This window comes from Melanerpes formicivorus, unplaced genomic scaffold, assembly GCF_026170545.1.
Source record: "Melanerpes formicivorus ecotype bairdi unplaced genomic scaffold, bMelFor1.0.p_v2 SCAF_130, whole genome shotgun sequence".
Lineage (NCBI taxonomy): Eukaryota > Metazoa > Chordata > Aves > Piciformes > Picidae > Melanerpes > Melanerpes formicivorus.
This window is the reverse complement of record NW_027142482.1, coordinates 1,084,085-1,099,892: the sequence shown is the minus strand read 5'-3', so window position 1 is coordinate 1,099,892 and position 15,808 is coordinate 1,084,085. Positions and strand designations below refer to the sequence as shown.

Genomic DNA, 15,808 nt, shown 5'->3' with positions numbered 1-15,808 from the left:
CCACTTCATTCAAATGAACTTTTCTAGCTGTGTGTGGACAGAAACTGTGGGCAGAGCAACTCTCAACACCTGCAAGGGTGATCAGCTCATCCTCCCTGCTCCCGCGCTCCCCACCACCACGGGAAACTTCCAGATCTGTGCCTGCCTTCCTGAGGTCAGAATTTACAGACTGACAGATCTGTGTGCAAGGAAGGCTGAGACATGAACCACAGAAAGTACCTGCTGCTTCCAGTAAGGCTTCCAGTCTTGCTTGGGTTTCTGGATCCACAGTCCTCAAGTCCGCGCCTTCGGCGGCGCTCGACAGGAACAACTCGGACGTGGTTTTCAGCACCGGGTTATCAAGGTCTTCTTGGTCCAAAATAAATGATTCAACCTATTGGACAAGGCAGAAAGAGACTTTCACCATTTCTGAAGCTTTTATACTACATATAAAACATTAGCAAGGGGAGGGGGGGGACACCCAAACCAAACCCACAGCACCCACCAAGCCCACAACAAAACCGGGGCACGAGTTTAACACCCATCTGCTCAGCTCACCCAAAAGGGACCTCACAGCACAGAAGAGGAGGGGAGAAAGAATCAACATGAGAGACAGTTTCTTGTGAAAATTACCATTAACAAGACCCTGAAGTACAGCAAGGACAACTCAGATTAAACACTGGGAAAAAAGTGTTCTGCCTGTCTGTACAACCAGCCAGCAAAGGAGGCTGCCAGAAGAGGCTGCAGCTCCTCTGCCACCAGAACTCTGCCCACCCTGCCACCACTAATGACTTCGGTGTGGCTGAACCTGAGAGCCAGGGAGGAACTGAATGGTTTCCCTAGATGCCTTTCAGTTCTATTTTTGAAGCAATTTCAACCATTGCAGCGTAAGGAGTTTGTTTGGTTTGAGGAGAAGCACAGCAGCTGACTAGAATTCAACCCCAACACACCCCTGTCCAAGCTGGCACATGGCAGCACTCAGTCACCGAGGTCTTCCACACACAGGACAAGGAAGCAAGCAGGCATCCCAGCACAGCAGCAACAATGCTGCCCCACATCAGCTCTGAAGAGAAGCTCAGAGAATTTCTCAACACACACTGGAGGTTTAGGAGAGCTTGCCAGAGTAAACAAGGAGGATACCTGAGTCACAGCCTAATGAGAGCACAACCACCTTTCAGAATCTGCCCCAAGTTCAGGCAATTGCAAGCGATGATCTTGAAGGTCTCTCCCAGCCTGGCCTGGCCTATTCTATTCTATTCTATTCTAATACTGTCTGATAAAAACATTTCAAAATACCTGCTCAACACCATCAACGCCTTAAGTACACCATGGAAATGAGACACAGGCAATACACATCCACAGCTGCCCTTTCCCACTTTATGCCCTAGCCTCACCCTCCAGGTTTCCTCCCAGTGTTTTCCCCTCTCCCCCTGGGGACAGCCATAAGCTGCCATCACATCCAGCCCCATCAAACACCACCTTAAAAAAGGGATAGTTTATACTCTCAAAAGATCAAATCAAGCCACCTGCAAAGTCCTGAAGTGCCCCATGATGTGAGGAACGTGAACAGGAGCCTGGAGAGCTGCACACAGCTGTTCAAGAGCAACTGTGGTGAATTTCTTCCCCTTTTTGATAGGTAAATGCTCTGTAACGTTCCTCCTGGTGCCCAGGCCAGTCTGGGGTGCCCATGGAACTGCCCAAGCCCCTCCCGGGACAACCCATTCCAGGGCTTCACCACTCTCATAGGGAAGAACTTCCTCCTCCCCTCCAGCCTGAATCTCCCCACCTCCAGCTTCATTCCATTCCCCCTAGTCCCATCACTGCCTGAGATCCTGAGCAGTCCCTCCCCAGCCTTCCTGGAGCCCCCTGCAGACACTGGAAGGCCACAAGGATGCAAACACCACTTCTCAGTGAGGTACAGACCCACCTCCTAGGGTACAAGCTGCACAGCAGTGGAGTGTTCTGTTCAGCTCTTCACTGCCCTTCAGTAGTTCCTCACATCTGCAAACTGCACTTCCCCAGACCTTGCACATTTCAAGCCTCACACAAAGCTTGCCTCACTCCCAGTGCGTACATCTTGGGTTTGTAACACAGCAAGAGGAGGCAGCTGCCTGCCTGCATTCTCCCTGCACATGCTGAGCAACGATTTTGAGCTTGGTTTGACTCTTCAGCAAGAGCTTAAGGAGGAAGTTCTTCCCCAGAAGAGTGGTGAAGCCCTGGGATGTGTTGTCCAGGGAGGTGGTTGGGGCCCTGTCGCTGGAGGTGTTTAAGGCCAGGCTGGATGAGGCTCTGGGCAGGCTGATCTAGTGTGGGGTGTCCCTGCCCATGGCAGGGGGGTTGGGTCTGGCTGATCCTTGTGGTCCCTTCCAACCCTGACTGATGCTATGATACTGCAAATCCACATGCAAAGCGCTCCAGCTGCACCAGGGCCAGGCTCCCACAAGCTCCAATGCATTTCAGATCAGATTGTCTGACACTCCTGCAAATCAAGGCAGATTCTCCCACACCAAGACAAGGCTGGGGAGGATGATGACTGTAACAGAGCACAAAATCACCTGATCAGCCAGATGGCTGGAGGTTAGGAGGAAGTTCTCCACAGAGAGAGAGATTGGCCATGGGAATGGGCTGCCTGGGGAGGTGGTGGAGTCCCCATCCCTGGAGGTGTTCAGGACGAGACTCATTGGGGTGCTTGGTGCCATGGGTTAGTTGGTTGGGTGGTGTTGGATGATAGGTTGGACTTGATCTTGAAGGTCTCTTCCAACCTGATTTGTCCTATTCTATCCTATTCTTCTATCCTATCCTAGATGTCTCCTGTGAGCAGAAGGCTCTGCAGTGATATTAATAATTGCTTTTAAAATACCAATTATAGATCAAACAAAAAGAAAAATCAAAGTACCCTAAGCAGACCAAATACATTTTACTTTTTTTTTCCAACAGAAATAAACTTTGGGGAGGGAATAAATAAATAAACAAGCCCCAACCATTAAATAACCAAAATAAGCCAACAGATTTCATGTTGGCATTCCTGGAAGACTTACTGCACTGTTCATGTGGCAAAATTTAGGCCCTCTGCTGTGGCCTAATCAGCTCTGCAGCAGAGTGAGAGAGTAAACAGCCCCAGTGCTATTTCTGGATTATTTTGAGAGCTGCTTTGGGCAGTTAATAAGCATCTTACTTGGTAAGGCTCATTAGGACCACATGGATGCAAGACAAGACCAAACAACTGCGAGGAGGAGGAACTCCCAGGCAAAGCCCCCAGCCGCTGCCAGCCGCAGGGGACGGGAGGGCAGGGCGCTGCTCAGCCGCGCACCGCTCAGCCGCGCACCTCGCCCCGCAGGGCTTCACGGCAGCGATGGAGCTCGGCTGAAGCCCTGCCAAGGGCTGCAGCAGCCTCGCAGCTCTGCGTCTCCACTTACACCGCTGGCTCCTCCCTCCACAGCAGCTCCATTCGCACCGCTCTGGGCTCGGCTACACCGGCATTCGTATGTTAACACCATGACCGAGTTTACCTCAGGTCAGGGCTGTGAAAGGCGACTTGGCAAGCACTGGCATCACCACTGCCACCAGCAGCTCTTCCAAGGTGGGCAAAGAGAGCCTTACAGACACATCTCTTAGCAGGTGTAAGCAGGTTTTCCTGTGCTGCACACCTGGGCAGAGAGAGAACAGTCCTTCTCTCCACGTTTCCCAGAATAGACTGGGCCTGCTCGCAGCAGCCTGCTGCTGACAGAGGCTACAGGGGGTGGAAGGAAGAGCTTCCTGCTGTAGCTGTACCAGACTGCTCTTCTGCCTACTGCAAGCAAGGGCAGCAGCAGGGACAGCTCATTCGACCCTCTTCCACCTGTCCCAAAGCAGTACTTCTGCAAGACCATCCCTACCAGAAGTCAGGCTAGGAGAGACAAAGCTGCTACCAAACCCTTTGTTTTCCTGGGACAATGATGCTCCTTGCTCTGAGCTTGTGGAGTGACTGCAAATGAGAACCTGAGCCCTGCACTAGGGCTCCTAAACCCCTACCTACTCCACAAATAAATGCCTGCTTCAGCACAGAATCATCACAGAATCAACCAGGTCGGAAAAGATCTCAGAGATCATCAAGCCCAACCTATCACCTAATACCTAACACCTCCTGACAACTAAACCATGGCTCCCAGGGCAGGTCTGTTCTCCCAGGCAGCCAGCACCAGAACAAGAGGACACAGTCTCAAGCTGTGCCAGGGGAGGTTCAGGCTGGATGTTAGGAAGAAGTTCTTCCCAGAGAGAGAGATTTGCCATTGGAATGGGCCGCCCAGGGTGGTGGTGGAGTCGCTGTCCCTGGAGATCTTTGAGAACAGCCTGGATGAGGCACTCAGAGCCATGGTCTGGTTGATTGGGTAGGGCTGGGGGATAGGTTGAAGTGGATGATCTTGGAGGTCTCTTCCAACCTGGCTAATTCCATGATTCTGTGACTACTTCCAGTCTTGCTCTGTCAGTCTGGGGGAGAGCTGACAGGACCCTAAATTAAGGCTGAAAACGAGTTTGTGTTTCAGCTTTGACATCAAGCCCCTTTTGAACTCCACACAGATAAAGAGCATCAACTTCAAGACTATCAAAAATAATTCCTCCAAGGAGAAAGTCAAATGCAAAACTTTAGTCACTGACATGGCACTCCTAGGAGCTTCTCATGACAAGTGCATCCACCACATCCCTGGGGGAGCCTCTTCACACCAGCAGAACATCTGCCTTTGCTCCACTGCCAGTGAAATAGCTCCTTCCTAGCCAGCCACACGTTTTTGCTCCTACTTAAGGTATCTTCCCAGCATTCTCATTTCAGTTTCAAGAGATGGTGGAAAGGAAGGAGAAAAGCCACAGACTAATGGAGCTGTCTCCACAAAAGCTTTCAGGGGAAGCTCAGCCCATTGCCCTTTGTTGGCACCTCAGAGCTGGAGAAGGGAAAGAAATGCTCCAGAGGAGTATCATAGTATCATAGTATCATTCAGGGTTGGAAGGGACCACAAGGATCAGCCAGTTCCAACCCCCCTGCCATGGGCAGGGACACCCCACACTAGATCAGGCTGGCCAGAGCTTCATCCAGCCTGGGCTTAGAACTTTGTTATTAGGTACAGCAGGAGTACTTCAGAGTCATTCCATAGCAACAACATGCAACTGATGTAAACAGCAATGCAGCCATCATTAGGGACAGAGGACCACTCCTGCTCTATCAGGGCTGGAACTCTAAGTTCTGGAGGTAGTTTTTGCAGTTTAAAACAAAAAGTTTCAGTCCCAGAAGGCAGAAGCCACAAAGATCTGTGAACCACCAAGAGCTCACCTTCCAGTGCCACCCTTGTGGATCCTGTAGTACCCAAGCACCCTAACAGCTAAGGGGAGTCACAGGGTGCTCAGGGACAGCAGCACCTCGAGGGAGAATGAAGGAAGAACAGAATAGAGGAGGCCAGGTTGGAACAGCACCTGCAGCATCGTTTCCAGTCACTGCTCACCTTGTGACAAGCCAGGCAGCTCTCAGACACCTTACAGACTGATTTAACACATCCAAGAGGTAGAAAACATGGAGAGAAGCAAAGAACTTTCCACCACTCCAATGACTTTCCTGGGTTCACAAAGGCACCTGATGGAGCATCATTCCTCTGGGAATACCAAGCCATCAGCTCAGCTCCCTGGGAGGCAGCACAGCCCACAGCCCCCCACCTGCCTCAGCTTAGCCTACAGCAGCAGCTTCCTAGGCAGCAAATTAGATCGAGAGGGTGAGGGAGAGGAGGGCTGCAAATCGATTTAGCTCCAACTCCAATGGGCAGTTTAATAACTTGAGTCAGGATCAGCCAAAGGCCAGCCTTTACTCTGTATAAATCAAGCAATTATCAGCTAGGGAAACAAGCAGCTATAGGAGCTGGGCTGTGAGAAGTTCAGCTCCAAACAGCTTTGTTTGGCAAACACTGCTATAGACACAGGGTAAATAAAGAGGGAGGCAGCCCTGTGCTTCCTCCTTGGTGGGGAGGGAAGTGCCTCTGACAGTCTCACACTCACAGAACTCTGTGCTGTTCCAGGTGTGTGAGTGGACACTCCAACTGACCTCAGCATTAACCTCAGCTGGCTAGACCGATAGGAGAGACAACTAGCAATGGCAGGCCTGACACCTGGGTGGCAGCTCCCCTCTGCTCAGGCTGGCCCCAGCAAAGGGTCTCAACTTGGTACCACAAGTCACTGCTCTGTTCTCAACACTATGGCCAGTAGTTGAAACCTGCAGCAAAACAAATCCAACATCCTCTTGAGCTGCTCTAAATCATGTTTCCAGGGCTCCATCTCCTCCACATGCTTCAGGATTCTCTCCTGCCCTGCACTGTTCCTAACCTAACAGCCCTGCAGTCCTCCTCTCCTCCCCTCAAGCCAGGAGAGGGCCAGCAGAACTCAACACTCTGATTTAGCAGAGTATAAACCAGGACTGGGGCAGAGCTTCCAGCTGGGATTCCTGCTCAAGCATTGCATCCCAGGGATTAAACCAAAGTGAAGAAACTTCAAAATGAAGATGGCCAAATGCCTTTGTTTGCTCACACCCCTGCAGCAGGGCGAGCGTTCAGAGCACCTCGGTGACCTCCTCAGTCCAAAGGGGCAGGTGCTTACAAAACCCACACAAGTGGATTCCATGAACATAGTCCAGCCTGGTAATTCAATAATCTGCTCCCAAGCCAGCCTGTATGCTTCAGACAGCAATGAATCTAAACATTCAGAGTGATTAATTAACTTCCCATTCTCCAGAGGCTTACTCCAAACTGAAAATCACTTTGGGCTTCCTGCTGGCGTTGAGGCTAGCTGCAGCCAAACCTGTAGGAGCAGGTTGGTGCATGCTCCACCACTGCAGAGCCAGCAGAGAGAGATCTGGGGGTGCTGGGAGAGAGCAGGCTGAACATGAGCCTGCAGTGTGCCCAGGCAGCCAGGAGGGCCAAGGCCATCCTGGCCTGCAGCAGGAACAGTGTGGCCAGCAGGAGCAGGGAGCTCATTCTGTCCCTGTACACTGCACTGCTTAGGCCACACCTGGAGTCCTGTGTCCAGTTCTGGGCCCCTCAGGTTAGGAAGGAGGTTGAGCTGCTGGAAGGAGTCCAGAGAAGGACAAGAAAGCTGGGGAGGGGTTTGGAACACAGCCCTGTGAGGAGAGGCTGAGGGAGCTGGGGTTGCTTAGCCTGGAGAGGAGGAGGCTCAGGGGAGACCTTCTTGCTCTCTACAACTCCCTGAAGGGAGGTTGTAGCCAGGCAGAGGTTGGTCTCTTCTCCCAGGCAACCAGCACCAGAACAAGAGCACACAGTCTCAGGCTGTGCCAGGGGAGGTTTAGGCTGGAGGTGAGGAAGAAGTTCTCCACAGAGAGAGAGAGATTGCCCATGGGAATGGGCTGCCTGGGGAGGTGGTGGAGTCCCCATCCCTGGAGGGGTTCAGGTGGAGACTTGCTGGGGTGCTGGGTGCCATGGGTTAGTTGTTTGGGTGGTGCTGGGTGATAGGTTGGACAGGATGATCTTGAAGGTCTCTTCCAACCTGGTCTATTCTATTCTGTTCTATTCTAACTAGTGACCCATCAGAGAGCCACTTAAACCAAACCATCCCAAGCAGTAGCACAGCACAGCTCCCCATCCACTGAAAACCCCAGAGGCAGCAGTAGCTCTTTCAGAACAACCATTAAGAGATGCACCTTCCCATAGGGTATTGACCTCACCCTAACAAACTCTACATGTCAAGTACCCACTTCACAGACTCCCTTTCCTCCCTGGCTGCTGTGGCTGAACACTGAGGCTGAACATTGCTCTGAGCAGGCAATGAATGCTCTGGAGCCACCAAGATTGAGGCACAGGTCTTGGAAGAAGACCACTGATGAGCTCTTCTCCCTTGCTTTGATACACAGCTGAGTTTGCACCTGCCTGCTGCATGGCAACATCACTTTTGTTCATGGTTTTGGAGGAGTTCAATGAGGGTAGGGGACAAAATCTTAGTGAATTAGTAACCTCTGTGTTTTCCTGCAGGGGAATGAGAAGAGCTTATGGACCTAGCTGGAGCCCAACACCTGTGAGGTTACAACAGGCAGAGAGGTGCCACTCAGCTGGCCCACTGCTCATCAGCAGGTCTTTTGTCTTTTCACTTGGAAAGAGGGAAGCATTTTTCCTGCAGGGTAGGTACACTGTTAGATGACTTTCAACAGCCCCCCTGCTCAGACACATTCCTTCTCACCACCAGCATTCTGGCAAACACAACACAGCAACTCAACCATGGGCAAACCTTCTCAGACCCTAGCCTGAGACCCCTTCAGACTCTGGGGTGCACTGGGGAAGCCAGAGATGAAAAGGAGTCTGATAAAAGTGATGTATGACTCCCTCTTAAAACCAAAAGGCAAGGAGGAGCCAGTGGGCTCAGCCCCTGAACAACAGCTAAGAAGTAGCAGAACCCAGCACAGGGGCAGCTGCCTGGGGGCAGCAGGGGTTTTCTGTGTGTACTTGAGCAGAACATGCACAGCACTGCAAAAATGGAGAAGCCTTCCCAGAAGCTTCAACCAACCAATGGCAATAAATAATCTAAGGCAATATTCTTGAGTAATGAATTGCAAGGGCAAGAGGAAGACCTCATCCTCTTACAGGATACATTTCATTGGCTCAGCATGGCTCCAGAAGTGTGCAAAGGGAACCCCCTGCACCTTCACAAGGGAAAGAGGAGAGCTGGCAGTCAGGAAGGGGAAGATGAGTACAGGAACTATCCATAGGTCACAGACTCACAGAGTGGCTCAGGCTGGAAGGGAGCTCAGATCACCTACCCCAGCCTCCCCACCATGGGCAGGGACACCTCTCAACTACAGTCAGCTGCTCAAGGCCTCATCCAACCTGGGCTTCAACACCCCCAGGGAGGGGGCATTCATGACCTCCCTGGGCAACCTCTTCCAGTGTCTCCCCGTACTAAAGAGCTTCCCAAGACCCAGTCTACCTCTGCTCTCCCTCAGCTTCAAACCATTTCCCCTTGTCATGTCACAAGACAGCCTTATGGAAAGCCCCTTTCCAGTAGGATCCTTTGAGGTACTGTAAGGCTGCTCTAAGGCAGACCAAGGTAAATTAGGTATAGCAAAAGGTTAGAGCTCAGACCAGCACAGATCCTGACTAAATGAACCCTGGACTAGAAATATTTACCTCTGTTTTCCTCCCTCTTACTGGAAGGAAAGCAGCAAGGATTGATAACACTGAGTGCAGTAACAAGGTTGCTGCAGACCCCAGCATTTGTATGATTTGAACTCTAGGCTGACACTCAGAAGACCAAGGTCAGATGAGGTATCAATGGAAAAGCTTCAATTTAACTCCTGAGTTAAGCTAACTCCCAAGTTTACAAAGGCACTGGAATCAATCACCCAGGTTTTGCTTACAGCAGCCCTGGGGAGATAAGCTTCACACCAGGGCCATTTGCATGGTGCAAGGGCTGCTGGCAGGGAAGGATCCACAGGAGGAAAATGCAAGCACCCTCCTGAAGCCTGATGGTTGGAGCTTACACACTGAGCTCTGCAATGCTGCTCAAGATGCAGAAGCCTCTTCCTTGCTCCATGAAGTTTTAAGTGGGGAAACAAAGCTAAGAAAGGTTTCTTCTCCAGTGTAAGCCAGAGCTGCCTTTCCTCTAAATCCAGAGCCACTTTCACCTCCCCTTTCCATGACATCTTTATACATGTACAAGGAACTTCAAATGGCCTGCTAGGATCAAAGCTGTGAGGCATCCTCACCTGCAGGGTCTAAATCCCTGTTCACCTCCTCCCCCAGGCATGCCAGCACTGCACTGGGGCTGCTCCCACTTCCCAAGGCCAGGCCACACATGCACAGAGAAACAGCAGCACCGGCATCACCCCTCCCCTCCATCCCTCCCCTTCTTCCAAGGGAATGTCCCAGGCCAGCACTGCAAGGGCAGGATCCAGCTGTCCTTCCAGCTGCTCCCAAGCAAGGAAAGGAGGAGAGCATCCCAACCTCAAGCCCCCAGGTGAGCAGCTAGATAGCCCCAGCTTAAATCAGAACACAGGCTTGGCAGCCCTGGTCCTGCCCTGTGCTAGTGCTCAGTGAAGCCTTCCCCCTGCCTCTGACTGCCACTGGCTGAAACCTAAGTGCAGACAGGCAACTAAATATAGATGATCAGCTAAACTGGGTAAATCTTTCCTTCCCAAGGAGGTGCTCTACACATTTATATGATCACACAGCAGTGCTTCACATGTTGCATTCCTACAGCCAGCACCAGAAGATGGGTGCTGACATTTATTTTAGGTCAGGCACTCAAGTGGGTCAAGCTGCACTGAAAGCAAGTTTGACTTCTGCAGGAGCCTTCAGAGATCAGTCCATCTGTAAGTGTTCTTACATGGGCAGGATTAACCAGCACTAGGCAGCTTGGTCCTGGCTACCACAGGCCAGACTTTCAGAGTTACTGAGGTACCTGCCAAGCCTCTTCCAGAAGGCAGCTGGAAGTCTAACCAGACTGGGAAAGGACACCCCACTGAGCAGCTCCCTGCACACTTCAGCATCACCTCAATACTTTGGGAACCCTGAACCCTCTGCATTTCCCAAGCAGGGAATGGCTCCTGAAGGAAGACCTGGGCAAAGTAAGGAAAACATCAACAGCTAAACTGAAGCTTCCATGTTGCAGAGCAAAGGCTTTCCTGCCTAGCACCAGAACTCACACCAGCCTCTTTGGAATCCTGCTCCTTGGGGTGGAGAGAATGCTGCTGTTTGCACTGCTCCAAACAGAAAGCAGAGCACTCAACTGTGCAAGCATTCAGTCACCCTCCACAGCCAAAGCTCTGAGACACAAAGCCAGGCTGAGAAGGTTCTCCAACAGAGAAACCTTACCAGGTTACTTTGCCAACTTCAACCCAAGTGCTGAAGTGTTGCCTCTGAATCCAGAGCCCAGGCTGAAAGTCAAGAGGCCTCGAGCCTGGGGTGGGGATGGGTGGGCTAAGCCCCAGCCAAAAATCCCCAAGCCCTGAGCTGCTCTGGAGTGCAGGCCATCCAGCTCTGCTCATGGCAGGAGGCAGGTTGGGTCTGACTTTTAATTATGCTTTATGTAAATATCCCCAGAGGCTTATGCAATAGGCAGAGGCTTAAGTAAGGCAAGCAGGAAAGGAAGCAGAGTGCTGAGCTGCCTCCACAGCCAAGGGGAGGACGAGCTGCAGTTGCCACTGAAGGCCTCCAAACAGCCCGACTACAGAACACAAGGCACTTGCTACACTTCCATGCTGGCTGCCAGGAGCCACTTAGTGCACCCAGATCCACGATCTGCTGGCACTTCTGTCAGCACAGCTGGCTCCTCCTGCTTGATTTACAACAGATCAGCAAACCACACCAGCCTGTGAGCACTGACACTGCCATATTCATCACTGCTTTCAACCCTCCCTTTCTGCTGCCCAGCTTTCCACCCTGACAGTTGCTGGTAAGAGCCTGGGTGCTCTGTGGCCAGGAGCCCTCAAACACCAGGGCCCCCATGGACTTCACAGGCACACACTATTCATCAGACCAGTGAAGTCTGCAGGTCAGGGGGAAGGTGCAGAAGGCAGTTTAATACTCACACCTTTGGCACCATCTGCAGCCCCTATTGCAAGAGGGATATGGAGGTGCTGGAAGGTGTCCAGAGCAGGGCCAGGAGGATGAGCAGAGGGCTGGAGCTGCTCTGCTGTGAGGACAGACTGAAAGAGTTGGAGCTGTTCAGTCTGGAGAAGAGAAGGCTCTGAGGTGACCTCATTGTGGCCTTCCAGGATCTGCAGGGGGCTCCAGGAAGGCTGGGGAGGGACTGCTCAGGATCTCAGGCAGTGATAGGACTAGGGGGGATGGAATGAAGCTGGAGGTGAGGAGAAGTTCTTCCCCATGAGAGTGGTGAAGCCCTGGAATGGGTTGTGCAGGGAGGGGGTTGAGGCCCCAGCCCTGGAGGTGTTTAAGCCCAGGCTGGATGAGGCTCTGGCCAGGCCTGATCTAGTGTGGGGTGTCCCTGCCCATGGCAGGGGGGTTGGAGCTGGCTGATCCTTGTGGTCCCTTCCAACCCTGACTGATTCTATGTGCCAGCAAAACTCACCAGAAGTGGCAGTAACACTCCAAATCACACCAAAATCTCACTCTGAAGTTGCAGGCTGCCTCCAAACCCTGATCAAGCATGCCAACCAAGCAAGCAACTACTTAGAGGGAGGCCAAAACTGCCTCATTTCTCAGGCTGCAACCACTGGGAGAGCTTCTCCAGATGCCCAGGAGAGCCATGGCTTCCCCTGGTTGACACAGACACAGCACCAGGCCTCCCAGCCCCGTCCTCCATGCCCAAAGGCATGCTTCAGCTTGCAACTGCTCCCATTTGCATGGGGTAATTTTAACTGGTAGTTCAAGAAAATGCTCTGTAAGGATGCATTTAAATTCCCCCTTGCAGACCCAACAACTCTTCCACAGGGACTCCAATTTCCCACCCAGCAGGCTGGTGGCTGCCATGAGCTGCCACACACCCAGCTAGGACACCAGGCAGCTCCCATTCCCCCTCCCCCAGTTCTGCAGGGCAGGATAAGTGCAGGATGCTCTCTCTCATCTTCCCCTGGAAGATGGGGGCAGGGCTGGAAGGTGCTTGAAGATCTGAGGTGAGACATGCAGTATTTTCAAGTAAGTTGGGGTAAAACAGATCCCTCTTTTCACTCTGAACACCTCATTACACTCTTCATCAAGCACTGCCCCAGTGATCTTCTCTTCTACCTACTCTACCATCCTGACCAATCCAATTACTTTGCATATTGAACTCACAATAGTGCAAGGACCCAAAACCCAAATGCCACTGCAGAGCCTACAGAATGTTGGACCATTGCTTTGATGCCTTCAAAAGTAGAGACAAGAGTAAAGGCCCAAAGGGGCACATGGCAAATGCTTACTTTATTTTCAGTGTCCTTTCCAGCCCTCAGCAATTCAGCTGCTAACAGCTGAAGGCAGACACCAAGCTCCAGGCACAAGACCACAGCCCTAGGTTGGCAGAGCAGTGCTGCCCAAGAACTGCCATGTCCCATCCCAGGGATTTGGATTTAATTGGTTGTTTTAAAGTCAAACAAACCCAACCAAGCAGCCCACCACTCACACAAACCCAACCAGCCTGTGTGACAGCAGCTGCTGCTTCAGCTCTCACACACAGGAAAAAAACTGCAGTGGACTCTTGGTCCTCCCAGCTGTAGCCAGGTCATGCAGGCAGGAGGCACATCCTTCCCACCTCTGCTGCTGCTGCTTCCCCAGGCTAGCCTCCACAACCAGACACACAAGGCAGAAGGGCTCCCCAGGCAATGCTGGCTTTGAGATTAGCCCAGATCCTCCACCTGTCTTAAGTCTTCCCCCCCCCCCCTTTTCTCCTTTAATTATGTATTTCAGAGGAGGCTTTTCCCATGTTTTTCCAGTGAGTAACTTTAACAGCTGTTTGGGAACCTTCATTTTTTTCTGACCTCGATGCCAACCTCCCAGACACACTGTTTGTAATAGGCTGTCTCAGTGCTCCCTATTAGTCAAGAGATGAATGGGGTGCTTAGTAAACACCTTGGCTGTTGGATCTTCCCATCCTTTAAATAACAGGGTGGGTTCCAAGGGGATAAGCTTTCAAAGCAGAGCTCTGCCCATCCTGTAAAGAGCTACAAGCACTCCATGCAGCCACACCAGCCCATCACCCAGGTCCTGTTAACTGTTGCTTCCAGTCTTCAAGGATATAGTAACAGGCAACAGGAAAGATATCCTAGAGAGAGGACTCTTACAAACTACTTGCATCCTGTTCCACCTCCAGCAGGCCCCTCAGCCCCCCAAAGCAGGCATGTTCTTGAACACACAGGCCTGTGTGCTCAGGATACCACTCACACACCTGCCCCATGCTTAGTTTGGCCATGTACTTAAAGGTCCTGCCCTTAATGTGATTTTAACTTAGGTCAGGTGGTCACAAGCAAAGGGCAAATGTGAGTCTGCCTCAGGTTCATCACTTTTTTTCATCCAGGTAAGCCCTGTCACACCTGGGGTTTCAGGGAGGCTGGAGAGAAGAGGCTCAGCACCGGAAGGCAAGAAATTCAGAGCTAGCAGATGCATGCAGGCTTCCCTCCTCCCATTTCTTCAGGAGAAAGGCAGACAGACACCCAAGGGCTCACTCCTGGCCCCCAAACTGCAGATGGCATGCACTGCTTTGGCTGACATCTCCTGCCTGCAGAGGCACAGAAGTGAAAACACTGAAACTGCAACCAGCTTGCGAGTGCTGGTCACTTTCTCCTGCCAAGCTATCCAAGGGCTCTGTGATCTCAAGTTTTCTCTCTGAAAGGGGGAAGTAAGGAAGATTCACCCTTTAGTGCAGGATGAGCAGTGAAAGATAAAAGCTTTTATTCATCCTCCCTCCTTAGGCTACAAAAAGCAGTACCAGATGCAGGTCTGCAGGCTCCACTCGGGTTGGTGTAAGGCTCCACTCCCTCCCCCACATCCCTTCCTCAAAGCTCTCTGCAGGTTTGGAGGATCAAAGGAGCACACCTCCACGACTCTCTTCCATTTTGTTGGCCAAGAAATATCCCTTTTGCATGCAAGCCCGTGTGCATGCACGCATGTACACAGCCTTGGGATTGTAACACAACCCAGGAACCCCATATCCTGCTTCCAAGTCCAGAGCAGCACCGCCGGCAGGTCAGAGGCTTCACTTTGTTCTCCGCTGGGCGGAGGAGCTCGCTTCCCCCTCCCAACCTGGTTCAAAGTGGAAAAGGCTCCCAGAGGTCAGGAGGCAGCCGCACGGGAGGCAGCCGCAGCAGGCAGGGGCCGTGGCAAGCGGAGCGCTCGGCCGCCCCAGGAGGGTGCAGGCGGCTCGCCCAGCCCCCCGCGCTGCGGGGCCCGCCGGGAGGCGCGGCGGTGCCGAGACCCCCTCCTCCCTCCTGCCCGACCTCAAGGCGAGGGCCGAGGCCGCCCTGCCCGAGCGGGGCCATCGCGACCCCGCCCACACGGCGCCGGTGCGGCCGCTCACGCCCATGGCAGCGGAGGCCCGGCCCGGGCCGGCGCGGGGGAGGGGGGGCAGGAGGGCGGGGAAGGGGCGTGTGGAGCCGCCCGCGACCCCCGCGCCCGGCCGAGGAGGCGCCGAGTGCCCGCCTGGCAGCGGCGGGCCCGGCGGAGCGAGCGGGCGGGCGGGCACCGGCCCCGGCCGGGCCTGTCAGGAAGCGGCGGAGGGGAGGGCCGGGCCCGCCGGCGGGATCGCTCACCTCGGACACTTCGTCCTCGTCGCTGCCCGAGCCGCCGCCGCCGCCTCCGCTCCGCAGCACCGCGGCCGCCAGCTTGAAGTCGAGGGCGGCCTCCGCGGCCGCAGGCGCGCCAGGACCTCCCGGCCCGCCGGGCCCGGCCTCCCCGAAAAGGCGCACGGCCCGCAAGCCCAGCGGGGAGGGCCCGACCGCGGCGGCCGGCTCGGCGGCAGGCGGCGCGCGGGGAGCGACCGAGTCGATCTCCTCGTCGCCGACGGGGGCGGCGGTGCCGTCCGTGAGCATCGCGCTGATCCGGGGCCGCCGCCGCTCGCAGAGCCCAGCCGTCTCCGTCCCCTCACGGTACCGCAGCAGCGCCACTAACTTCTCACACCCTACCCGGCCGCGGGCGCCGCGCCGCCCCCCCGCCGCTTCGCCAGCGCTCATTGGGCGCGCTCGGCCGACGGCAGCGCGCTATTGGGCGCGGAGCCCGCCACTCGCGGCCGCGTCACGCGCTCCCAGCATGCTGCCCTGAGAGCGCACGCCGAGGCAGTTAGACTCCGCCGCCCCGCCCCGCTCCCTCCGCTCCGCTTCCTGAACTTTCCGCGAGCTGACTGGCCGCTTGGGTCATCAATCACCTGCCTTGCCAGAGCCGCGGAC

The 15,808-nt window shown here is 53.8% G+C and overlaps 1 protein-coding gene across 9 annotated transcripts in view; it reads right to left on the bottom strand.

Moving 5' to 3' along the window:
- Positions 1-15,610, bottom strand: part of ANKHD1 (ankyrin repeat and KH domain containing 1) — a 104,566-nt gene extending 88,956 nt beyond the window's left edge. For all 9 annotated transcript variants that reach the window (XM_068168072.1, XM_068168074.1, XM_068168073.1 and 6 more), the window contains exons 1-2: positions 15,176-15,610; positions 220-373 (exon numbers count right to left, since the gene is read on the bottom strand). In XM_068168072.1, the coding sequence (XP_068024173.1) occupies positions 220-373; positions 15,176-15,595 (574 nt within the window). In that variant the 5' untranslated portion in view covers positions 15,596-15,610. The remainder of the gene's footprint in view (positions 1-219; positions 374-15,175) is intronic.
- Between the last annotated feature and the right edge of the window lie 198 nt (positions 15,611-15,808).